The sequence below is a fragment of the Balaenoptera borealis genome (genome assembly GCF_965194805.1).
Source record: "Balaenoptera borealis genome assembly, chromosome: 5".
NCBI classification, from domain to species: domain Eukaryota; kingdom Metazoa; phylum Chordata; class Mammalia; order Artiodactyla; family Balaenopteridae; genus Balaenoptera; species Balaenoptera borealis.
In genome coordinates, this window is record NC_138862.1 from 145,407,564 (window position 1) to 145,433,697 (window position 26,134).

General features: G+C 36.5%; 1 protein-coding gene across 3 annotated transcripts in view; it reads right to left on the reverse strand.

Moving 5' to 3' along the window:
- TOP2B (DNA topoisomerase II beta) overlaps positions 1-26,134 on the reverse strand; it is a 66,909-nt gene that overhangs the window by 4,414 nt on the left and 36,361 nt on the right. For all 3 annotated transcript variants that reach the window (XM_082392614.1, XM_082392613.1, XM_082392612.1), the window contains exons 10-33: positions 25,876-26,013; positions 23,847-23,985; positions 23,376-23,533; positions 23,118-23,243; positions 22,071-22,181; positions 21,880-21,985; positions 20,483-20,592; positions 20,053-20,145; positions 19,841-19,955; positions 18,327-18,448; positions 17,966-18,114; positions 17,166-17,397; positions 15,021-15,155; positions 14,221-14,421; positions 13,026-13,221; positions 12,788-12,879; positions 9,803-9,958; positions 9,558-9,641; positions 7,769-7,963; positions 5,482-5,626; positions 5,099-5,260; positions 3,371-3,572; positions 2,372-2,451; positions 1,071-1,181 (exon numbers count right to left, since the gene is read on the reverse strand). In XM_082392614.1, the coding sequence (XP_082248740.1) occupies positions 1,071-1,181; positions 2,372-2,451; positions 3,371-3,572; positions 5,099-5,260; positions 5,482-5,626; positions 7,769-7,963; positions 9,558-9,641; positions 9,803-9,958; positions 12,788-12,879; positions 13,026-13,221; positions 14,221-14,421; positions 15,021-15,155; positions 17,166-17,397; positions 17,966-18,114; positions 18,327-18,448; positions 19,841-19,955; positions 20,053-20,145; positions 20,483-20,592; positions 21,880-21,985; positions 22,071-22,181; positions 23,118-23,243; positions 23,376-23,533; positions 23,847-23,985; positions 25,876-26,013 (3,358 nt within the window). The remainder of the gene's footprint in view (positions 1-1,070; positions 1,182-2,371; positions 2,452-3,370; positions 3,573-5,098; positions 5,261-5,481; positions 5,627-7,768; positions 7,964-9,557; positions 9,642-9,802; positions 9,959-12,787; positions 12,880-13,025; positions 13,222-14,220; positions 14,422-15,020; positions 15,156-17,165; positions 17,398-17,965; positions 18,115-18,326; positions 18,449-19,840; positions 19,956-20,052; positions 20,146-20,482; positions 20,593-21,879; positions 21,986-22,070; positions 22,182-23,117; positions 23,244-23,375; positions 23,534-23,846; positions 23,986-25,875; positions 26,014-26,134) is intronic.

Consider the following 26,134-nt stretch of genomic DNA (forward strand, 5'->3'; position numbering starts at 1 on the left):
CCCGTCTCGGTCTGCGCTCTCCAGACGCAGGCCCCACCGGACCCTAAGGCAGACTCGAGTTAGGAGTGCCCGTTTGGGAGGCACAGGGAGGCGGTGCAGAACGAGACAGTGAAGCGAGGGCCGGGCAACGGGAGGGCGTCGAGCTGTCGTCACTCTGGACGCTTCAGCGCGCGAGGAAGCGGAGAGCTGGCACGAAACCCGAGTGAGCTAAGCTGAGGGGCACGGACCCTGAGAGACGTGCAGACCAGCTTTTCCTCAGTCACGGGTAAAGGGTGGCGGGCACAGCAACAGAGAAAGTCCTCAGTAGAGAAAGGCAGACCCTGGCCAGGGCGGGGTGAGGGCGGGGCTGGAGGCTGGAGGGCCAACCGATTTCTCACCGCCGCCCCAGTGTGTTCGGAAGAGCAGGGGCTTTTACTGTTGTTCTGCTGCATCTAGTGCATGTGTGTCTGCAATGTGGTGTCTGTTGTGCGCGTCTAAGATCCTGAAGGGACATTCCATACTGTTTACTTACTTGCTGGGTAAGTGATGATTATCTTTTAAACACAAAGCACTAACACTGACCTCCTTCAAGGTATGTGCCTAAGTACCAGTAACAGATTCGTGAATCAACTCCAATCAACTTTTTCATAAACAATCTAAGGTTACGGAAAAGAAAGCTGCATGACTCACAAACAACAAGAGGCCCAGGCTGAGCTGAGCGACAGCTCCCAGGAGGAGTTAAGGCATGGCCTACACAGCTGAGGCGGGCAACTGCTACCAGCACAAACTCTCAGCCTACTTCACAACCCAACAACCAACTACAGCACAGCTTTACCAGAAAGCTGTCTTTCCATATCAATGCATGGGATTATTTTATAATTACAGCAGCTTTAAAATGAGGTCTTACAGACATCTGAATAATTACCTCACATGGTTAGAAAACAAGAGGGATTTTCCTCACACACATTTATACTTTATACCAATTTTCTATTGAAGTCCTAGTGCAAATAGTTTCAAATTACATTAAATTTCCTTTAACCATCTCTATACGTTTTATGCGATGCTTAACAAAATCAAATAGAAGTACATACCCTTTTTAGCAGCTACTGTTTTACTTGGAACTTTTTCTGTTTGTTTCAGACCAAATGATGGTGAAAAGACAGAAGCAGAATCTTCTTCATTACTGTCAAATTTAGCTGAATCTAAAAATTACACAGTTTTTTTTTTCAGTAAAGAGATTCTATAAGGACCACTTAGTAGTTAAACTGATTCTTTTTACTGATGACATCTCTTTAGCTAGATAACAGATCTTGTAGTTTCTATTTTGTGATCATATAATCCACAGTATACAAACAGCGGAAAATAAAAAATATAACAATGTTATATTTCAAAAAAGTTAACTCTGTTGTAGAACAACATAGAAATGCATAGAGTAATAAAAATTCCTAATAGTCCCAAACGCTAATCATTTAAAACATAACTGACCAATTCAAAAATAAATACTGATGACTTATTTTAAAATGAGACATTAAAAAGTTCTCACTGTGATTATTTTAGCATCTACACATCTAACTAACCATTTCAGGAATATCAGTAATAATGTTCATCAACTTTACGTCATTAAAGGTTAATTGAAAAGGCATGTAGACTTACCTTCAGTTTACTTTTACACTCAATTTAATTAATTAATCAATTCCTCCCTCCATTCTTCCCCCACTCAAACCAAAACAGGGACTCTTAAAATGGCAGCTTGGATGTGAAAGTTTTATATAGCTGTTTTGACATGCTTTCAAAAATGCATATCTATCAATACATATAGAACCTGTACCAGATCTGTGTGTCTACCTACATGTATGTGTGTATTTAAAAAATGGAAAACAGTAACTCAAATGTAACTAGGTTGTTCTGACCTTAGAAATTCCACACATAGAAATGTAGGCAATAAAACAGTATGCACACTGATTAAATTTGCTTCTATGAAGGTTCTAGTCTTTCAGCTACTAGGGTTCAGTAAAACAAATCTGCATATTGGTACACTTGTAGCTTTAAAAAAAAGCTGTCATATATCCATTCACATTGCCATGAAAATTAAATTTTGATCTTCCAGAATTTCTCTGTCTATACTTTTTTCTCTCCTTAAAACACTCACACACCCCCCACTCCACACACACACACACACACACACACACACACACACAGGTTTGCATCTGCTTCTCCACCTAAATGCTTCCATAATGCTGATTTTGACCAATCAGTTGGGAATCACCTCAGGAAAACTAAATAAACCTTATTACATTGAGGAAAATGTAAAAAGAAGGTAAGTTTTTTACTCATAAAAAAAATCCATAGCAATAATACATAAGTAAGCAACAAAAAGACGAAACGAGCATACCGTCTTCTGACTTCTGAGAGTATGAAGGGAATGAGAAGAGAGCCCCGTAATCCTGACCTTTCTTGTCATGGGAAGACTTTCTAATAGAAAGAAAAATTAAACACAACAATATAATGTAAATATCTGGTTTCCACTTTGACAATTTATATATAATACGTACTGCAGGATTATAATTACAGAACAAAATTTTAGTTCTCTCATTTGTTTCCCTTTGCTAAAGACAGGGCAACCAAACTCCTTTCTTCTCTCTCATAAGCGTAAGTGCGTGCATACACAGAGACACCAGACAAACCAATGATTTAACAGAAAAGCAAAACTTTAAAGTTATTCGAAATATCACTAAATTTTATGGTTGACAGAACCTCTTCAGAATTTAACATCAGTAAATTATTGGCAAAAATCCAAGAAGAAAGAATCTCCATCAGAAGAGGCAATAATCTGACTTCTAATACTTGACTGCTTGTGGTTAAAATACTTCCTTAAAAATCTGAAATAGTTCACAGACTTCACATCCTACATGTTACATGTTCACACTCACCAGAAGCAAGAAAAAAATCAAGGCCAAAGCTAGGGAGGAAAATTAAACCTCTCAATTCTAAAGATTTAATAACTCTTCTCTGAACCAGGGGTTGTCAAGCTATATGTCCCGTATGCCTGCCGCCTAATTTTGTAAACATTTTACTGGAACACAGCTACGCTTGTTCATTTACGTATCATTTATGGCTGCTTTCCTGCTACAAGGGCAGCACTGAGTAGTTGCAACAGAGACCATATGGCCTGCAAAGCCTAAAATATTTACTATCCAGCCCTTTATGGAAAAAATCTGCCAACCTGTGCTCTAAACTATAGCAACAGTTATGTAAACAGCTGCAATACTAAGCAGATTTATTACGTCATGAGAAGGACCTGACCTAGGATGGAGCTTACTGTAAGATCGCTGCAGAGGCCCAGACACCTAGCTGCACCATGTAACTGAACAGCAGTTGCTGTGTTACTTACTCTGGGCTAGCTGTGGATTTGCCTGGTGAAAACGTATACTCATCTTTGTCCAGGCCATCGGAAGGGACAAATTCATCTTCTGCGTCGTTTGTCATGGGAGACGCTTTCACCTTCAGTTCCTCTAAATCATTATCATCGTCGTCGTCATCGGCATCGTCGTCCTCCTCTTCTGAGAAATCAAATGTGTACTTAGGCCTTTCAGCTAGGACAAAAATCAAAGTGAGTGTTACACTCAAACCCAGCTTTATCAACATGAAATACTATTCCAAACAATGCACTTGAAAAATATTCCAGCTGTCTCTTAAAATATACAAGAAAAAAAAGAAAAAGGCAAGCATTAGAGAACAAAAGTCGACCACTCTGCCTCAGTTACTCTGATGGTGCTGACATCTGTCCTGTACCCCCTGGAGGCTCTGGGGCAATGCTGCATGTCTCGGGAGAGGGTAAGCTGATGAGGCCACTAGGATGCAGCTCGTCATGCTTAAATCTTACTCAAAGCAGTGAGGAAAGCAGTCATTATGGCCACTGTGAAAGTGACTGCTAATACGAGATCTCCCATTTCTGCAATTACGAAAGACAGCTCTTACAGGTCTTTAGAAAGTGCTGCACTCTCTCTTAACCTCTTCCATAAAAACTCCTATCTTCTCTTCACAGTAGGTTTACTATGAAATAACAGAAACAGTCATTTTTCAGATGAATAGTAAAAATAGAGATAAGACCTCAATATATTAGCAAAACAATATAATGCATAAAAAGGTACCAACTATGGAGAAAGGCACACTGGTATAATGCAAGTAAGTTTTACTGTAATTTCTAGCATATACTATGGAATAAAGTTTTAAAGTCATTTGGATGCTATGCAATTTTACACTTCATTTTCGATGTATGGAAAAAGCCTAAATACAATTTTAAAGCATTTAATAAATTAATTTTCATGTAACTTGTTACTGTGTTAAAAATTCACCTCTAAACTACTGCAACATTGTAAAAAAAAATTTTTTTTAATTCACCTCTATTATACGACCTATGCACATTAGGAAAAGAAATTCAATCACTTAGTGACTGAAGGCCTGAGATATAATTTTAAAAGTATCTCCCAGAGATAAAACAATCATAATATTTTATTATTCATTTTATGTAAATTAGGACTTAACACAATTTGAGAAGAATCTATAAAATAGGACACATCAGTTTTTAATTATTTGAAGACTTCAAATTAATGATGCAGAAAGGATCAAATCACATGCTAACAGCAATATATATTAGCAAAATGGGATTCTGTAGCCTAAGTCTAACACTGTAACTGTCTAAATTATGCTGTGGGCATATGGAACCAGACTTCTAATGCAGGGGAAGTTCTTCATGATACAAGGGGTGGAAAACAAACAGAACACTACATAGCGCTCCTATGGATCCATCACTGCTGGCACACTACACCACGCTACGTTTGTTTTACCAAACATCTTCCAACTATGGAGGGAATACAACCCAAACTTTGTAACAAAAATCAGTAAGAAAACATGATTCACTTTAGAGAAATTTAGTCCAACTTTGCTAGAAAATAGCCTTCTGTAAAGCAGGTTTTTTTGTCTTCCTGAACTATAACTTCTGAAATACCAACGGTTTAGTACTTCAGAAACACTGATGACACAAATAACACCAACTTATGAGTAATACTAACTTTGTCAAACCATAGTATATAATAAAATATAAAATATATCAGAATACCAGCCGCTCTCCTAAGTAAAGAGTCTCGCGGAATAACCACAGGTTCTGTTTCTTCCAAGTCACTTTCTGACTTGGATTCATCGTCTGACCAAGGATTCCGTTTCTTCACTTTCTTTGCGCTGGGTTTACCAGATGATGTAGGTGCTTTTCTCACCCTGGTACCTAAAAACAAATGAGCAACAATAAGATATGTATCAATACTTATCCAAATGTCATTAGTAAAAATAAAACTATTGTAATGCAGACTTCATGATAAAATAACAAATGTTTGTGAAAACTGAAGACATTACTTCAACTACTAGAAAAGAAAGTACAGTCACAAGAACCTAGTCATGTCCTGAACACACAGACTTTCTGACACGGAAACTCTAGCGAGTCCTCACCAGCCTCCTTCCTCTCCCTTTTGGGTTTGGGACCTTTGTTTACAGACGCCGACGGGATCAGTGCCTCATCTCCCACACCTTCTACCTGTGCTCCGCTGAATTCGTCATCAAATTCCACTTTCACTGCTGTGGTATCGAGATCACCCTACACATTGAAAAGAAAACCAAACCATAAGTAAAAACAAAAGTTAAATTAACACCATATACTTTAGAGATACACTTCCAGCCAAGAGATCGCTTTTTCGTATCAGATGAGTAAAAAACCAATATAAAGTGTGATTCTACTGAGGTCCTAAGAAATGACTTTGATCAGATCCTGTTTTACTTTATCTCATGCAGCTGTAGAAGATGACACTGCTTATCACTCTAAGCTTGTAGTACCTTCTATGAGATGACAGCTACTTAAAACCAACTATGAAAAATAAGAAGGCAGCTTTTGGTCATCAAAGGGACTTTTTCAGACTCATAGCTAAGTATACCAAAAGGTACCTGAAAAAATACGTTCCCATAGCTCACGCCTCTATATACTAGGAAAAAAATCTTCAGATTACTGAATGAAAATAAGCAACCCATGCCTTATAATGCCTCGCAGTACATAATGAAGTCCCCTGACCCTGGGACAGAGGGAGGAGGCCCAGGGCAGGGTCAGAGCAGACACCACGGAGAAGGAGCCTTTCTCCATGGTGACTGGGCTCTGAAGAATCAGGCAGGTTCGCCAGGTGAGGAGAAGGAAGGAGGGAAGCGCGCCCCAGGCACAAGAAGAAGACTCCTGTCTGCTAGGACTCAGTGAAAGGTGAGGGGAAGGGCAGCCAGGTGGAGGCAGGCAGGCGTGCGGGTGCTGAATCACTGTGCACCAGCAATCACCGTGTGACCACAGGCTCGTTGTTTGGAAACATCACTCTGGTGGTGAGAGACGAGACGGAGAGGACTGAAGTGAAGAAGGCAGACGTCGTGCCTGGACGACTAGAGACAGGATCACCAGAGCCACTCGGCTCACCTTAAATCGTCTCAGGGAAATACCGAATTCTAAGACAGTGTCGGTGTGGACCAAATCAGAGGGTGGCGTTTGGAACTTTCACAGTCAGTCAGTAGGACTGAGTTACAGGCTAAACGAGAAAACTCCCAGGTTTTCGGCCTGTGTTAGTGACAGCTGGTAGTGCCAGGAACTGAGACCAGGCGCAGAGGTGGGAGGGCAGTTTTGAAGCCCAGATAAGGGGTCCCCGCAGGCAAGCTGAGTCTGCGGGGCGTTGGGCATTCTGGCGGCTGTGTTAGCCTGGCCCTCCTGGAAACATGACAGCTTCAGGACGTCGATTAAGGAGTCACCAGTGTAAGTGATAAAAGCCCTGGGCACAAACGAGGTCACCTGGGGAGACCATGAAAGGTGAAGAGAAGTGTGCTGAGAACGGATCCTGGCTAAGACCTTCGGAAAAGGAGAGAAACGTTTTCCTAAGGAGAGAGCAAGTTCTATGTGCAGGTGGACCTGTGAGACCTCCGTGTATCAGAACCGTGGAAGAGAAGGATCTCCCTGGTAGCACGGTGCCCCAGGCTTCAACTCTTAGTTCTGTACGGAGAACTCTCCCATCTCACCACAGCTCTCAGGCTCACCTCCCAAGCTCTACTTACACTGTGGGATGCATCTACCTATATATCCCCTGGGTTCTGAATCAACCTGCCTAGAAAAATCAGACTCTCCCCTTGAGACCATCAGGCTCCTGCTTCTCAGCTCTGAGCAGCCTTCTCGATACTTCCTTCCTCTGGCTAACTGTTCCCGTCCTGCTGGAGGGTAGGTAGATCTCACGCTTTTAAATCCCCTCTAACTCTCATCAATGCCAATGATATATGCTGTGTTTGATGACTTTTTAACTAAAGGTAAAAACAAATAAATAGTAAAAGTTGACAGCTTACTTTGAAAGCCAAACGGACTCTTTTCATAAGACTTCCTTAATTGGTCACGATATAGAACTAAAGTTTATATTTTAAAGTTGATATACTTTTTGTTGTTGTTATTCCATGATTTTAATTTAGAATGCTGAGTAGAGTATTTCTCTCTCTCGTTTTAGAAATGGCATCAAGTGAGTAGCTCTTTACACATATGTGGGTCCTTGACTAACATGTCTTCATTCTATGTATAGATCAACTGCTCTCAGAACAAGTGATTTCCAATCACAGTGAAACATATTAGAAACAAAAAATAAAGCATGACTGAAGTACACAGTAAAATTAAAATACCTACATACATCATTATGGAGGTCGAGTCCACCAACGAGCCAAAAGAAGAGACATGTACCTTTTTCTTCTTCAGCAACTTCTTACTGGCATCTGCCTTCATGGCAGTAATTTCAGGAACTACTCTTCTCCCGAAAGGCGAGGGCATTGTCTCTTCCAGTTGAAGCTTCTTCACCTTAGGTTTGCCAACTTTCCCTTTTATTGCTTTTCCCGCCATCCCAGCCATAACGTCTTCTCGTTCCTGCGCTTCCACTTTCTGGAGTGTGATGATTAAGGATGGGGAACAGGGCGGGGGCATAAACAACTCATTAGAAAAGAGACTTACTACTGCATAAGAAGTCAAATCTAACTTTATTCATTCAGTAAGGAACAAAGCTTTCCTTCCAGGTGATCTAATCTAAGAAAAAACCAAATAATTCTAAGTCAGAAGACCTGGGCTGGGGACTTCCCTGGTGGTCCAGTGGTTAAGAATCCGTCTTCCAATGCAGGAGACACGGGTTGGATCCCTGGTCAGGAAACTAAGATCCCACATGCCGTGGGGCAACCAAGCCCACACGCTACAACTACTGAGCCCACGTGCTCTGGAGCCCGTGCGCCACAACTAGAGAGAAGCCCACGTGCCACACCTAAGGCCCGACACAGCCAAATAAATAAATTAAATAAATAAATATTAAAAAAAAAAAAAAAAGAACATCTGGGCTGTAGTCCCAGTTCTATCTAACTAGCTTCTCATTTGCAATACAAGGGGGTAGTAACTAAATGACCTTATATGGTCCCTTCCAATTCTAGGATCCTACAACGTATTATGGGATCAAGACTTCTGATGACATGGTATCATCAGAATCCCAGCAAATCACACAAAAAGGCAGTTCTGTTAACAAATATGAAGCTATTCTTTTACTATTGTTTTAGTTTGCTTCATTTTTAATGGATATTAATTTTTAAATGTGTAAATCAGCAGTTAAAAAACGGTCTGCAATTTTTTAAAAATCTAACTCATAACAATATAAGAAAAGTATAAATCAAGGCATAATTATATTGTGGCACTTGAAAGATCATTAAGGGAACCCAGAACAATAGGACTAAACAATTCCAGAAATTTTATTAGGCAACTAATACACCACACTCATTCTTAAGAGTTCGAATTTGACTTGGGCCATAAAAATAAAATTAGAACATGTGGACAGTAAATCAATGAAACAACTAAAAAGTAATAAATATAAGTAATATCATATGAGTAATAATAAATAGTAATTTACCTTGTGCTACTCAAAATCAGATGATCATACTGCTACTGTGAATTTAATTCTAAGATTTTAAGTGAGTTAAATTGCTTAAAAACAAATTAGGCAATTTTAGAAAAAGTTTATATTTTACATCTTTCTCTACATTTTTTTTATTTTTAAAATTGGAATTCTACCTGGAGAAAACTAAGCTATAACAAAAAATATTAAAATTTCTCGATTGAAAGTCTAAGGAGACTATCATTCTACTTTTTAAAAATCAAAGTACCTATATTCAATCATATATATTGCTCTTACCTCTTTGGGGGAAAACATTAAAATTGAATCAATAAGCTAATTTGAAGTCAGTTAAGAAATTTTAACTAGCAGAGAGTATTAGAATTTAATTTATTCTAAATTTCAACTCCATAGCTTTTATTCATCTGCATCAGACATAACTTTTCTTTATGGTTTCACAGAGCTAGAAGCTTAATCCTCTGCAGCTTATAAACATATTAACTTTTGTAGAGTTAAAGGAAACCCTGAGATAATTTAATTTTAAAAATTTTCATTCTTGTTTCATAAACATGACTTCTCCAAATATATTTTAATGGAGACTTAACCTACATCCAGTTCTTCAACAAACGCTGCTAAATCTTCTTTCCAAAGATCTGAAGGAGATTTTCTTTTAAGATCATTGACCTCTCGCCCCTATAATAAAAAAGTAGTATGATTTAAACATTCAATTTTAAATGTATGATTTTCAAATGTATACATAAAGGCTAAATAAAACTATTTATTTTTGGAAAAGAAAAATAAAGATATGGATAGCACTTAAAGTTTCAAATTATTTAACCCACAGAAGTTCATACTTTTGCATCTCTCTGTTTAATCAGTTCTTCAACTTTTTCTTTAGTAAGAGACCATAGAGACATATTTAAAATATAATTAAAATCAGGGCCTGAAGGAGTTCCTGAATCAGAGGAACTATCATCATGCTGGTTTTGTGTTTCTTCCTCTTCTGCTGCCTGTAAAAAATAATAAACTTTATATTAAAGTCCTATATAATATCAAATCAATGTTGAATTTTATTGAATACTGAGTTTAAAATTCCATACATGCTATACTCTTAAAGCTACATCTTCAGGGTGGTGGGTTTATTTTAGATTATCTGCAAGATTATCTATGAAAATATATTTCCTATAAAAAGTTTAAATTTTCTAAAAATGCACAATAAAAATCATCAAAAGGAATGGTATATTCAGCCTCTATCCAGGAATCTGGTGAAAAATTAACTGCTTGAGAAGACACCACATCTTAAAATTAATAGAGCAGAACTAATGTTTTATCATGCATCTTGTCAGATCTTTATATTGGTGAGTGAACAATCTGAAACCTAAAATAAATATCACTTATGAGGAATGTTTTACAGTTATAATAAATATGCTAAGGTAGTCAGTCACTACGGATGAATTCCTGATAAAGATTCCCTCAAGCAAGAACACTCATGCAAGGACTAAGCTGAAGCTCACTCCAGCATTTAAAGGCTGGTGAGTCAGAGTCACAAGGGCTATTCTAAAAGTTTATCTATAAGGCCTTCTTTTCATAGGATCAGTTGCAATAAAAAATCTTATGCTAATATTAAATTTCAAAGTCCAATGAATTTAATAGAAGTTATTATAGGTGACATCATCTTTAAAATTTTTAAAATAACAACAGCTGTTAAATAAAATTGCATCTCAATTTTTAAAGGCGCTCAGATAATTAAAAATGACTGAGTGAGCCATGATACTCCATAGAACAAAAGTTCACGTCTAGCAATCAAGAGGAAAAAAAAAAGCACTTTACAATTTAATTTAAAATTTTCGGTAAAATAATGTATATATACAAAGTAAACGTTAGGTGTATTTTAGAAGCAAAGGAATAAAAATAAAAATTGCAAAGCAAGATGCTTCATTACATAAACAAAAGTATAAACTCAATTAAGTTAACATTAGCCAAATAAAGAATGCTGTTGTTGAGTTGATATAGATTATTAAGTACCTAGATAATTTATGACAAATTAATAGTCTACAGTTTTTAAAATTTCTTCATGAAATAGTGTGTTGCTATGGAATTTTAGGTTGCTACACTACTATTAAGATATTATTAGGGTGTCATAAAACCCTATTTAGACCCACGCTTTAGAAGTCTATTTGCTCTGGGCTTTGATGACACACCAAGTATCATTCATGAGTGCTCCATGAATATGTGGATCTATCACTGTTATCATGAAGATGACTAAGGATACTTGCAGGGGTAAAAAGCAAAAACCAAGAAACTTTTCAAGTTCCAATGACAATTCTACCATTTTTTGATCTTCTAATTATCGGCTTTATAATTCTCTCTTCTCCAACTCTACACAACAGGACACTCTTGTAAGAGCAGTTCCTTTTGTTTCTTGAACCCCCAAAGTGAACACATGGCCAAGATGCTGAGAACGTTTTGAGGGTAACAATGAAATTATTGAAACCAAGCACTAGCTTTTACCCATGAAGTCCACTTCTGCCAGAAGGGCATTCTCAAACCCTAAACACCTTTATTTTTTAAAACTAAACATTAAATTCATTAGCTTACTAGCTAATTTTTTTTAAAGGTATAATTTAAACCAACAATGATACAGAAGGGCAAGTAGTGTATAAAGCATAATTTGGGGTTTAAGAATGCAACAAAACACATTGAAAGGAATGCAACATGCTTGAGTCATCTTAATTTTGAATACTCCCCCAACTTGTCCTACCCCATTTTCCTCAAACAATGAATAAACCTGTTCTCTTAACATGTAATTGCTAAATATGTAATTTAGTCTAATTTTACTCACTCTAACATATGGCAATCTATTGACAGTTCAAAATTTTAAAAAAAACTTAATGTAAATGAAAACACTATTTCAATGGAGTTTGATGAAAAATATGAAAAACATTATGGTTGAGAACTCATGAATGTTGGGAAGTTTAAAGTTTCAGTTCAAATTACATCACATAATCATAACTATTTTTTAAAGATGTGAACTTTATCAGTATTACATATATATACAATATTCTAATTAAGTATCTGAAAATTAATCATTTCCAACTTTCTTCCTTTTGTACATTTGTGTTCTCAATCACAATGCTGTACTGCCTTTTCAAATTTTTTTTAAATTGTCCACAACAGCAAGAAGCTAATTCTTGAGAAGAATCTCAACGTTTCAATATCCCATTTACTGAATTAATATTAGTACTCTATGATCTAAAATGGACAATTTAATAAAACATCAGACTTTTAATCTGAAGTTCCAGGGTTTAAGATCTCCAGCTAAAGACCTAAGCATAGGTCAGAGCACATACATGGTGCTCGATAAATACTGATAAATATTGACCATTCTGTCTCTAGTCTCCCCAGCGTACACCAAAACCAGATCAAGTGAGTGGTGAGTGGATTCCACACTGTGGCCACAAACTGCCCAGGGGGAAATGATTTCTATGCTACCAGTGTAGTTCCCAGATAGTGACATGCACCACACAAAACCACCACCACCACCGTCCTTTAACGGCAGGCTCAGAAAGAAGGCTGAGGAGACGGAGCGACCTTCTCCAACCGGAATCATTTCCCCAGGCCCTGGCTGAGCCACACTGGCAAAGTGCCTGGCGGTGGGTGTGCACTGCAAGTTGCTGCACCCTAGCTGTTCTGCGGATACACAGAAGACTTCAGTCTCCACACAGACTACTCAGCACCTCCAGCAGTACTAAATTCAAAATTTAGGGGTTGGGGTTTTTGTTTGCTTTGGAAGTTGCTTTTAAAAGCTTCTCTGAATGTCTCGTTCTGCAAATGATTACCTTTTCTTGTGCTTCTTTCCAGGCTTTCACTGGGTCAGATTCATAACCTCTCTGGACTAACATTTGAATCAAATCTTTCTTTGACCTATTCTCTATGTGAGGGAAAAATAAAGTTAGGATCAAGAAAAGAGATTCAATTTGTATTTGTTTATATTCTACTGATAAAAACGTCTTCTATTAATAAAGTTTTTTTTTTCCATTTTAACTAATGTTCAAATTTTTAAAGGTTGCATCTTACCTATCGTAATCTTCCCTTGTATCTTCTCTAAAATGAAACGGGCTTGATTGTTAAGCTTTGTAGATTCTGCGCCCAGCATTCCTACAAGCCACTCCTTACGTAAACCATAATAGCTTAATCGTAAATCAAAGAATTCTTTCAGAATGTCTTGCACAGTTTCATACTTCTTCAGACATCCCATATGATCAAAGAGTACCTAAGCAAAACACAAAGTTTTTGAAGATTATATAAATCTGTGTTGGTATTTTTAACTTGTATGCTACAGTATTTAAAATAACCATAATACACGTATATGAATACATACCACCCCTAAAAGCCAGAACAAAATTATTAAGTAAATATTCCTTTGGTGGCTCCAAGAAACTGATAAAATTCTATTCTCAAAACTATGAAAATATTTAAAATTGGAATAATTTTGAAAGATAAAAATAGGTCCTTAAAAAAAGGTACTTACTTAAAACTATATAAACTATGGCTATAAAGCCACCTAATAGATTTTTTTTCAAACTAAAAACAAGCATATTCTATCTGTAAGTTTTTAAATATTAAAGTTCTCTCTCTCCCATATACTCAATGGACATGTATTTGCCTCTCTCTTTGTTGTTTTTTATGAATGGGCTACAGTTCACTCAAACTTCAATTTAGAGGGAAATTTTACTTCTTCTCTATCTTTTTCTCCTTTTTCTATCAGCCTTGCTTGGCAGATTATGGCACTTTTTCTCAGTCACTGTGCTATTGCTGGATTTTTTTCTTTTACTCTTTCTCAAGTCTAAAAGCTAATTTGGAATGGAACAGGGTAATCATACATGTTCATTTTTTATCTTCCTCCCCAATTATCTAAAGTTTAATAAAGCAGATTAGAGTCATGAGGAGATAAGAACTCCACCACGAAAATGCTAATAGAGACAGGCATGAGGCACAAGGAGACCCTGAAACAATCACTCTCAGAACTTCCAGTCAGTGAGTGTGAGGGTGTGTGTATCCTGTGTGTTCAAGCCCAGATGCACAAATGCAGGGCTGGAGTTAAGAGCAGAGGATAACATTAGAGGAAAGGGAATGTACCTCTAGATTCTTTAGCAAACATACAGGGGGAAACGCATTCAGACTTACTATAGCTACTCCCATCATGAAACCAATTACAAAAATCCAACTTACAGAACGCAAGGTTACATTCATAGTAAATCTAGTCAATTACCATGGAATTACAAGTAAGAGTAGTTTGCAGTTTAAAAACTTTGTGCAATCCAGCAGCTTCTGCTTGCGCCAGTTTCTCTTCAGTCATTTTCACCACAAATTTCACAGTTGTATCAGTATGATATTCTTTATAATCAGAAATTAATGCTGGTGTTTTATCTGTTCCATTTAGCATAGGTTCTAAAACCTGTTCTTTGTATACCTATAAAAGATTTAAAAATAAGTAAATCTTTCATGACACACATTCATGTTATTCTACAAGTCATGCAATCTAAACCTTCTCGACTCCAGTGGGGAAGAAGGGGAACCTCATCTCTATCGTCTCCTGCCCAGTCACTACAGTTGACGATACACGGGGATCTCAGTGGAGAAAGACGACATACAAGATACTGGTTCTGATCTGCTCATACTCAAAAGGCAAGAAGAGGCTGAGAGTACAAAGCAGATGGCATCAACTAGCACTGACGAGGTGACGCGCGTACTTTTAGATCCAATACTGAATGACATGAGTTTATTGACCATATTTATAAAGGTTCAAAACACTATTTGTTACATACTGTTCTAGTCATTGCAATGTAAACAAAGATAATAGTCTTTTTAAAACCTAGCTAAGTCACTCTACATTTAGATAAGTTAACTTTTAAATTACCATTGGAATATTCCAATGAATGTGTCAAAAGTGTATACATGAATGTTTAAACACTCTACAGACACAGGGCAAACAATCATATTCTCACCAGAAAGGACTGCCTAACACAACTGCCACACGCAGCTCACAGGCAGCTCACGTCTTATACCAACCTGTGTCCAAGTTCTAACGGGAAGCTCTGTAATCTCCACTGTGTTTCTATCCACCACAAATATTTCACCACTGACTGCATATTGGTTTTGACCAAGTTCTTGGATTGTTCCTTTAAAGTTTTTGTAGTTTGGAAGCTGTAGAGAAAAATAAAAATACCTAAAGGCCCCAACTTCTCACTTGAGTGCCAGTGCCACCTCTGAATGCCCCTTAGTCGATGACCTATTGCTACCGACAGGTTCACACAACTGAAACTAAATTCCTCTCGTCGGCAATAGGCCCTCTCCAAATAATCATTCAATCTTGAATTCACAGCTTCTGTTAATATACTCTCAACAGCCCCCCAAATCTCAAAACCTCAGCACCACCTTTCCTGGTCTTCCAAGAATATCGCCTTTTTTTTTTCCAGCTTATTACCCTTATTACCCCTCCATCCTTCCTTCTCCCCTAGATTAAAAATCCAAACTCCTCAGACATTACGTTACAAGCCAAGCTAACCTTCTAACTTTTCTCCAGTGATTTGCCTTCCAGATCACTACACTCTTCTTGCATGTTTCTCTTGAGTATTTTGAATATTCTCACTTTCACTCACTCTATCCACCAGGCCTGACGGTTATTCAGCTCTCCACACCCCATTCATCTATATAAATCTTACTTAGCCTTCTCGGCCTAATTACAAGTGAGCTCTCCCTCTTCTAAAATTCCTATTTGTCATCATCACTAAGAAGTCAGGCATATAGCACAGGACACTTCTGCTCACTGAGCAACTATTAACATCTTTTGTCACTGTAAACTTCATGCCCAGAGGTCTTGCCTTGACAACAGATTAACTTTTTGAAGACAGAGATCATGGTTCTTTATCTTACCACCTAGCACAGTATCATATATAGTAGATATATATATATATGTATGAAACAAGTATTGATCAAATACACTGAGACAATAAATACTCTAAATGTATCTGAAATAAAATAAAATGCTATAATCATTAAAAGTAATTTCATACTTCTGTTAGAAATATTTTAAAGTACTTTAAAGTATTTAGGAGAAAAAAGATGTTAAATCATCCCCATATTCTAATTTTCTTTTAAAATACAAATATGAAATCAAACTTGGAGAGAAATACTTAATATTAACAGTTTGTTTCTATATACATGGAGTATTTTTCCTCTTCGCTTATTTATATTTTCTGCAATGAGCACTATCATTTTTGTAATAAAAATATTCTTCTATTTAAGTGTATCATGATAAAGGGAAATTTCTAGATGATTTTAAATCACGTAGAAGAGCGTAAGATACTTTTTTGAGGGTTTTCTTGGAGGGAGTTTGGGGGAAGAACTGAACATGATGAATGATGTAAGGTAAGGGCAAAAATGAAAAATATGGGGATTATTAAAATATATACAAGGTGTCTTTAAGCATCCTTAATGACTCTAATATGACTTAGTAGTTTAAGAACAATAACATAAAGTTGCATATAACTTTGTCATAAAAACGTTATTCTCTATATAAGTTAGATATTTGAAAGCCTGAACTACAGGGTACTTTAAAATTTTAATAAACAGTTTCTCCCATAAACCTTATATCCAGGCTTTTTCCAAACTCTGTGTCTTTTTTTTTTCTCTTTCTTTCTTCCTTCCTTTCTTATTTATTTATTTATTTATTGCTTGCTGCATTGGGTCTTCGTTGCTGCGTACGGACTTTCTCTAGTTGCAGCGAGCGGGGGCTACTCTTCGTTGCAGTGCGTGGTATTCTCATTGCGGTGGCTTCTCTTGTTGCAGAGCACGGGCTGTAGGCGCACGGGCTTCAGTAGTTGTGGCTCGTGGCCTCTAGAGCGCAGGCTCAGTAGTTGTGGCGCACGGGCTTAGTTGCTCCGCGGCATGTGGGATCTTCCCGGACCAGGGCTCGAACCCGTGTCCCCTGCATTGGCAGGCGGAGTCTTAACCACTGTGCCACCAGGGAAGTCCCCCAAACTCTGTATCTTTTACAGTAAGCACACATCAAGTTACACACTAATAGGGTCCTTGCTGTCTACAATACGTTCTAAAATGAAAATGGTTCCATTACTTTCCTAAAATGACTGGCATTTGTAGTTTACACATTGTCATCTGTTAAAACAACATAAGCAATTAGTTCTACGTAATCACCATGGGGTGAGGATCCAAGCCTTCCAGCATCCGTCTGACGTTGTTCACAATCTCCCTAGCATCATAGTTGGGTAGTTTACAAGCCCATCCTGTGCCGATGCCCTCAGCACCATTTATTAAAACCATGGGGATTATGGGAATATACCACTCAGGCTCTACGCGTTGATTATCATCATAAAGGAATTTAAGCAGGTTGTCGTCCACAGCAGGGAAAAGCAGTCTTGCTAAAGAGCTAATAAAAGGAAAAAGACAGACATGGAGCAATATCATGGTTTTAGAAAATAAAACTTCATACATAATTAAAGACTTCACATTTCAAAAAATCTTTTAAAAAGAATGCATTTGTTAAGAATTTTGGTTACACGTGCTTAATTTAAATTTAACAATAAAATTTACCTAACCTTATTACCAAATATATTTCTCTCAGGCACAAAGCCAGAATAAGACAGTCTTGTTTTACTTAAGTTATTTACTGACTTACCTGCCTAAATTCTTAGTATTGATAAATAAACTTTTAAGGATTTCCTCTTATTCTGACTAAACCACAAAACCCATCTTCAGCCTAAAAAGTAAAGCTGGATCAGAAAAAATCCTTACATTCGTTAGGACTGGTTCCACCAATAATTCATAAAAACTGAGATCAACAAATTTCATTCTATATGTGATCAAATAATTTGGAACATTCACCCTCAACATAATACCCAATCACCTCTCTCCGTAGTTATAATTCTATTACACATTTAGTTAGTTCCAATAAACTTCAAATAGAGCTTTATACCATTATATCAGCAAATGATCACCTTAACATTGTGAAAATGTAACGAGGACTTGCAGCGTCTTTGCCCCCGTGAAGCCGGGTTCCAAACTGACCGATGGGCTGAAGCAAGTTAATGTTGTTACTCCCCACAAAGTTCTGAGCCAAGTTCACGATAGTCATCATCAGTGCTTGCTGCAGGACAGAAGCAGACAGAATACAACATTTACATTCCAAATTTTCTAAATGGATTTCCTAATTTTTATTAAAACCCAAACTCTCAACTCTTTTACATTTCCAAAGAAATTATAAAAGAAAAAACACTTTATTATGCTGAATTATCCTTCTACTATCCTCCTTCATGCCCATAAGTATAGTTCTCAATTAATTCCAATCTCCATGCTTACTTCTCCATGATGATAAGCAGACATCTCGGCAACAGATCCAGCCAACTGTGCGACTTTTACTTCACGTTTATCATTCCTCTTGAAACAGGTAAATAAAACTTTTCGTTGGCCTGGTTTAAAGCCTATTTTTAAAAACAACAACCCTCTTTTAAAAATACTGCTCGGGATATAGTTGTAATGTTTCTTTTAGTGACAACAATGTTTTATATATTCAAGAGAAAAAAGCAAAGATATAGTTTGCTTCCGAAAAATAAGTAAAATTGTTTACTTGAGATTCTGTAACAAAATGAGTACATACAAACACATTTTATACCATCTCAATCTATTCCAAAGTGAAGAACCAATAGAAAGACACCCTCTGGTCTTAAAGAACTGCTCAGTGGCACCAAATTCCTTTCATAGGAGTTCCCAAACACTCATGTGCCCAAAATGCCAGCTGTGATTAAAGTACCAGCAAGCCATCAATGAGCCTGAAAACTTATTAGAATATCCTAAGTCAGGAAAGCTCTTACAAAGAAGAGATGTGTTCTGGTAGTTAAGAATGCAGGCTTTAGAATTTCACTCATCTGGATACTCTTCTCAACTTGGCCATGTGACTTTCCACAACTTATTAAACCATTAAGTCTCAGTGTCCTCGTCCGTGTAACAGAAATAATTACCTTCCTAATAGGGTGACCATGAGGATTACATGAGATAATGCAAGCAAAGCACTCTGCCTCCTGACCACTCTTCTCGCTCTAGGCCAGTGAGCACAGTAATAAACTTTTCAGTATATGCTAGCTATCACCATCATCATCGTGGGCCCAGAGCATGGCAGAAGCAAAAGGATGATAAAATATGGCCACTTTCCTTGAGAATTTTACAATCTAATTGAGGAGGAAAATTAACACAAGTAAAATAAGAGGCATACAATTATCGGCATAGAAGTCTATAGGCATCTGAGACCAATTTAGACGGCAATTATTAGGGAAGACATCAGAGAACGGATGTAACTCAAAGCTAGAACTACATGGATTAGCAGAACCATCTGTTATTAGCTGAAATACCAAGGAACATGAAGATCAACTAATCTGCTAAAAGTTATAAAAATCAAAATGCTCTAGACAGAAGACTAAAATCTGCTCTAAGTACTGGGTAGCAGTTTAACTTTTTTGTCAAGTTAAATAAGTTAAAAGCATTAGGTTTTGGGTATTGAGGAGTAAAGGTGTTTTTAAAATTCGGTCTCCAATAAATACTTTAGAACTTATCAAAGTCACATTTTACTTTTTATTTTAAAAAGTCTCCAACAACTTGGGGCAAAAGCTTTAAAATTTTGCAAGTTAATTTTCTTTAAAAGTTCAAAAAGGGTTTAAAAGATTCAAATAAAGAATATAAAATTTCAGAACTACTAAAACATCTCGAGAGCAACTTCAGAATTTTAAAATTTATTATAAGGATGGGTTAAAGTACATGAAATTAAAATATACTCAATGACATACAAAAATGAAAAAGATTGTTAAACAAAAGCTACTTACCATCAACAAGAGATGGTATAGATCTTTCATTGTCTGAGTTTGAGAAGAGAATCAATTCCTTGTTGATGAAATCATTGTAAGTCAAATGCTTTGTTGCTGTACCATATAAAAATTGCTAAGAGAAAAGTTATACAGCAATTATGTCATGATTACTGCATGAATTTTAGCCTTTTTCTCTTTCCTCCCCCAGATCACCACTCTTTATGACTAACCTCTGGTAAGCCATGTAACCTACGCTGTCTCCGATCTTCCATAAAATTTGTTAACCATTCTTTTCTGTCATCGATCTTCTTCTTACTGAATGCCTGAAAGATTCCAGGTAACAATTTCATACATTAAAAATAAAAAGAATTTCATTATAAAATTAAAATTTATAAAGGCAAATAACTAATTATTAATTTCTGGGAAATTAACTTTTTTCCAATACGCTTTTATCAAAAATACACTTGAACAGTGGTGTCTGAATTAAAGAACTATGAAAGCAGGGCATAATCTGCGGTGATGGGAAATGACACCAAGATTAACTAGGTTGGGCTTAGAATTCTAAAGAGACTTACCACAGAAAACCAAGATTGGGAAGAAAAGTATGGCAGAAAGAGGGAATGGATATTAGGAGAGATTTTTTTAAATGAACTTTGTTACCAAGGTAATGGCAGCATCATCTTCAGGACCAGCATATCTAAATAAGATGCGGTGCCTTTCCATATCAGCAAAATATTCCTTGGCTTCCTTAGCTGTACTGGTACCCAACCCTGCACAATTTTAAAAATAAAAGTGGAAACAAGCCAGACAGAGACAGACAAATACTGTATGATCTCACTTATATGTGGAATCTAAAAAAAAAAAAAATCTATGTCAAACTCATAGTAACAGAGCATAAAATGGTGGTTGCCAGGGGCTTGGGGGAGAGGGAAATGGGGAGATGTCAGTCAAAGGGTACAGACTTTCAGTTTAAGATGAGTAAGTTCTGGGGAACCTAATGTACAGCATAATGCCTATAGTCAATAATACTATATTGTATACTTGAAAATTGCTGAGAGAGGGACTTCCCTGGTGGCACAGTGGATAAGACTCCGCGATCCTATTGCAGGGGGCCCAGGTTCCATCCCTGGTCAGGGACCTAGATCCCACATGCGTGCCACAACTAAGAGTTCACATGCCACAACTAAGAAGCCTGTGAGCCACAACTAAGGAGTCCACCTGCTGCAACTAAGGAGCCCACATGCCACAACTAAGGAGCCGGCAAGCCACAACTAAGGAGCCCGCGAGTCACAACCAAGGAGTCTGCAAGTCACAACTAAGTACCCCACCTGCCACAACTAAGACCCGGTGCAACCAAATAAATTAATTAATTAATTAAAGAAAATTGCTAAGAGAGAAGATCTTAAAATGTTCTCTCCACAAGAAAAAAAAAATATATAGGGATAAAGAGCAACATCCAGAATATGGGAAATTACACAGGACAAACAATCCAACTTTTTGAACAAATAAATTACAAGAAAAAAATATGAAAAGAGAAATAATATATTAAGATTAAATAGACTTATCAACCAAATGCAATGTGTGGGCCTTGTTTGGATCCTGATTCAAAAAAAAATTAAAAAATAAAAACTATAAAAATGAACATTTTTAATACAATCAGGAGAATTTTAACCTGGATTGAATATTTAAGGTTATTAAAGAAAGGTATGATAATGGTATTATGGACAATTAAAAAAAATTCTCTTAGAGATACATACTAAAGTAGTATAGAAATAATTAATGCCTGGAAGTTATTTCAAACTAATGGGGTGGCAATGACAAGAGTTCAGATGAAACAAGATTGGCTGAAAAACGGTGACTGTTTAAGAACACGGGAAGCCCATTATACTACTCTCTCTACTTACATAAAATTTTCCCTAACGATTCTTTAAAAATCAGCCATAGCTGTTTCTGAAAGCTAAAAGAGACAAACTTTCAAAATATTTTACAATGCTCTCATAAAAATAAATTTACGTCAGTAGTAACTTCACAAAATTTAAGTGTTTTAGAAAACAAACCTTTGTAGTATTTTATTTTCCAGGCTTTCTGGTTTTCTATATGTTTTTTCCACTCATCAAATTCAGGAATACTATAGAAGGAAAGTTCCTGCTTATTTTTGCTAGCCTTAAATAAATAATAAAAAAAAAAAATTAGTTTTTCTGCTACTGTTTAAGACAACAGTATAAAAATATATTAATGTAAATAGTACCTTTACAATAGGTGTAATGAACTCTTCAAGAAAACCATGCTTCAAAAGTGATGGCCAATTGTGATGGATGAAATTAATAAGCAGGCCTTTTATGTGAGAACCATCTTGATCCTAAATAAATGTTAGTAAAGAGTGCTATAATAATTTATGAAATATAATTACTTACAAAACCAAATTTTTAGATGTATGAATGCAGCAATGAGGCAAAATTCCATTCAAATTTTACAACTGTGCTTTACAAAACATTCTTTGGATGATCACAGTCAAGAATTTTTTTCTTAAAATTCAAATAAAGAATATAGCTAAGTGACAGACTAAATCTTTCTGTCATTAAATATGCTACCATTATCTTTTTTATAGTTTTGCCCAAATTTCACTAAAAGAATGATTTAAAGATGGAAATTAATGAAACAGGGTTATAATGCTACTTCACTGGAAGGAGAAATCCATGGAGTACAGGTATTCACAAGTCTTCTCTTAACATAAAAACTGATAAATTTCTGCTTAAAACTATACAGCAGCTTCTCATTGAAGATTTTCTCTAGAAATGCTTTCAATTAGAGGATGTAAGAGACAAGCAGTTGGATGCAAGTGGAATTCTTCCTTTTCAATTTTCTACTTCTTTCCTAATTACTGCCATTTCACTATTCAGGTCCTCCAATTTTTTTGTGCATCCCAAATTATGCCATCATATACGAATATTAGCCATTATCCTACTGATTAATCTTTCTTGTAAATTTCAACATTTCCTTCCTGCTTATAGATAGGTGGGCTTCAACCCCATAATACTACACAGTGTGTTCTACTCTTCCCATACTTGTTGCATTTAAAAATATTTTTAAAATACCTAACCAAAGAGGTGGTTACCATAAATTAGATAATGTAGAATGTGCTTCACACAAACTGTGCCATTAAACAATATCTTCCCCCTGGATGTAAATACAATCACTTCCACGTCTACTATCTTGGGACAAATCTCATGAAACAAGTATCAAAAGGACATTCTGAAAAAGATATGTTTGAATATGTGGCAACTTTTAAACCAACCTGATCAGTCATAATCATAATCTTCCCATAGCGTAAGGTTTTCAGCGATTCTGCATCATCATAACTTTTCTTGTATTGTAGACCAACTATCTTAATGATATTGTTTATTTCTGCGTTCTCCATGATCTGTGCAAACATGAAAAGGACGGAAAGTGTTTCAGAGTGTCTCCAGAGACAGAAGGTGAGCTGCAGGGACGCACAAAGCTCACAGTGCCAGCAAGGCACTCAAGTGCCGCGGGCACGGGCGCAGATACGCACCTGCTTGTGAGAGGCCTCCCGCACGTTGAGGATCTTGCCCCTGAGGGGGAAGACCCCGTACCTGTCCCTCCCAATCACGCCCAGTCCGGACACGGCCAGCGACTTAGCAGAGTCCCCTTCCGTCAGTATCAGCGTGCACTCCAGGGAGTGCCTGCCACCTGGGGGCAGAGGACACACATTCCAAAGTTCTCGAGTCCGCCCACGAGAGCCCGGAGCCAAGAGACTGATGATCGCAGTGACCACGGAGCGCTGTAAGAGCATCTTACACCATGCTCAGGGTAACTTAAAAATTAAGTGCATTTTATGGAACTCCTGCCCCCCCAAAATTAGTAATCAGTGGTACGTACGGCAATTTTAGCGAAGTAAAACCATACTCTGAACATAGAACCCTATGCTCTATATGTGGAAAGTTACAACAGTCTCTCACTGAATAAACACAAACTTAAAATCTAAAAAAAAATCTGAACTTACCAGCATCATTAGCATCATCCAGTTTGGGAATACCTTTGATTTTACTGTACTTTACTGATGAACACTTCTTGTTCAGCTGCGTCTGAGCCTTAAATTTCACCCAGTTCAGGATACTTTCCACAATGCCACAGTTAGAGGCCTAAAAATCAAAGAGTAATAATATACAAGCAAGCCAGAAGTTTATACACTTAGCTAAAGTTAGTGTAATACTTGGAATCTGTGCAGTTATAAGGCAAAACAATAGTAGTGATGATAATAATTGTGATATATGCTGGTAAATATTATTCTAACTACAGTAAAACTAACTCAGGCAGCTATTCACAATGACCTATTGTACTGAAATGTAAACACATGAAAAAAGGCCAACTTTACTACATATGAAAAAAGTTCTATTACAATAAACTGCATAAGGAATATACATAGCTTTTGTTACAAGTTAGTTTTGTGAAAATTAACACAGTAAAAGCTGATCCACCTATGAATTTACTTCCTGGGAAATTTTAGACACTGACATTTTTGATGTCCCTCAACACAAAAATGTGAATCTTGAATTCCCTATGACAAAGAAATATTAACAAGAAGGGAACATTAGGATAAACTCAAGATCTTATGGGAAATTCCCTGGTGGTCCAGTGGTTAGGACTCTGCGCTTCCACTGCAGGGGGCACGGGTTCAATCCCTGGTCGGGGAACTAAGATCCCGCGTGCCTCATGAAGTGGCCAAAAAAACAAAAACAAAACAAAACAAAACCTTATGAATAGTCCTTATTTTTTAAAAGTTTGGTACTGAGGATTTCAACATTACATGTATGTGTCATTCTGCAGTGAATTAACATGCGACAAGATGTCAAACCTCCCCCCAACCTCCCCACAAGAAAAAGTAAAGCGTCTCCAAAAGTTGGAGTTATTTATTTTTCATCAACCTGGGTAGTTTGATTTTAGGTGTATGAAATAGTTTTCTGGAATGTTTCAGATATAAAAAGAAGTGAACTATGTTGTCAAATCTAAACTTTCTCTGCCAAAAATGAAAATGTGTAAAATCTAAAATCAAATTACAACTGTTAATGAGGGCAGAAATTTGGGCTATCATTAACATTGGGTCATCTGTATTCAGAATTCATTATGATTAGACCCAACAGTACTCTTCTATAGGCCTTTAACTAAAACCTAAAAAACAACTTTTGTTTTTGTTTGTGAGACCCTACCTTTGAAATTCCAATACCAGAATTTGATAAAAATATTATTTCTACTGCAATTACATGATACTCCTCCAAAAAACTATAAACTTCCAAAGAGGAGGGGTTGTAATTTATTCATCTTTACATTCCCAGGGCAAACATATTTAAAGGCACTTTAGATATGATCATTTAATATATGTTTGATGGTCCTGGTGAACAAGAGAACTGAGGCAAATCTTGCTGATACATAAGAGGCTATGAGAAATTATTAGCAGCCACAAGGCTCAGTTATAAATAGAAGATTTATTATTTATTTATACTCTCACCTTGTTTCAGAAAAGTTAAGGCAGCCTAAATAAACATGCACAAAGTAAAATGAAATTTTAAAATATGTAGGATATGGTAAATTTTATGTTATGCATATGTTACCACAATTTAAAAAAAAAACTATATAAAGGTAAAAATCAGTATATGAATTTGAAATAAGTAGAAAAGATGAAATCAGGAGTCCTATAAGGACCTGTACACTTTTTAGAGGCAAATCTGTCTTTATAAAGGACAATGCAAAGCTAAAAGCACAATTAGTTACATGAGTCCCCACTTTAATGCTTGGCAAAATAATTGACTGCTTTATGAAACAGTGTCTATCTACCCTTTGAAGTTTTCAGAATCAAGCATATTAGTTTTTAGTATAAGTATGCCTGTACCCACAATTAATATAAGAAATTAATCTGATTAGAATGATTTAGAATAATTAGAATAAATAAATCAAGAAAACTACTTAATCAACTCTCAATAAAAAAACCAAAAACAAAACAAAAAACACTGAAAAATAATACAGATTTTACTCACTGCTTTAAAAAACTTTTCTGACAGTTGGCATTTGGATCCAAAACTTTTGGGCTGCAAAGTCATGTTTTCCTTAGTCTGAGAATCAAAAGTTGGATTTTCGATAAGGCAGTTAATAAAAACCCATATATGGTTTTTCACCTGTTGAAAACATATCAAAAAAGGTCAATATCAGAACTGATATTATTTAATAATTCAACAGAATATATAAAACATCACTGGGGCTTCCCTGGTGGTGCAGTGGTTGAGAATCTGCCTGCTA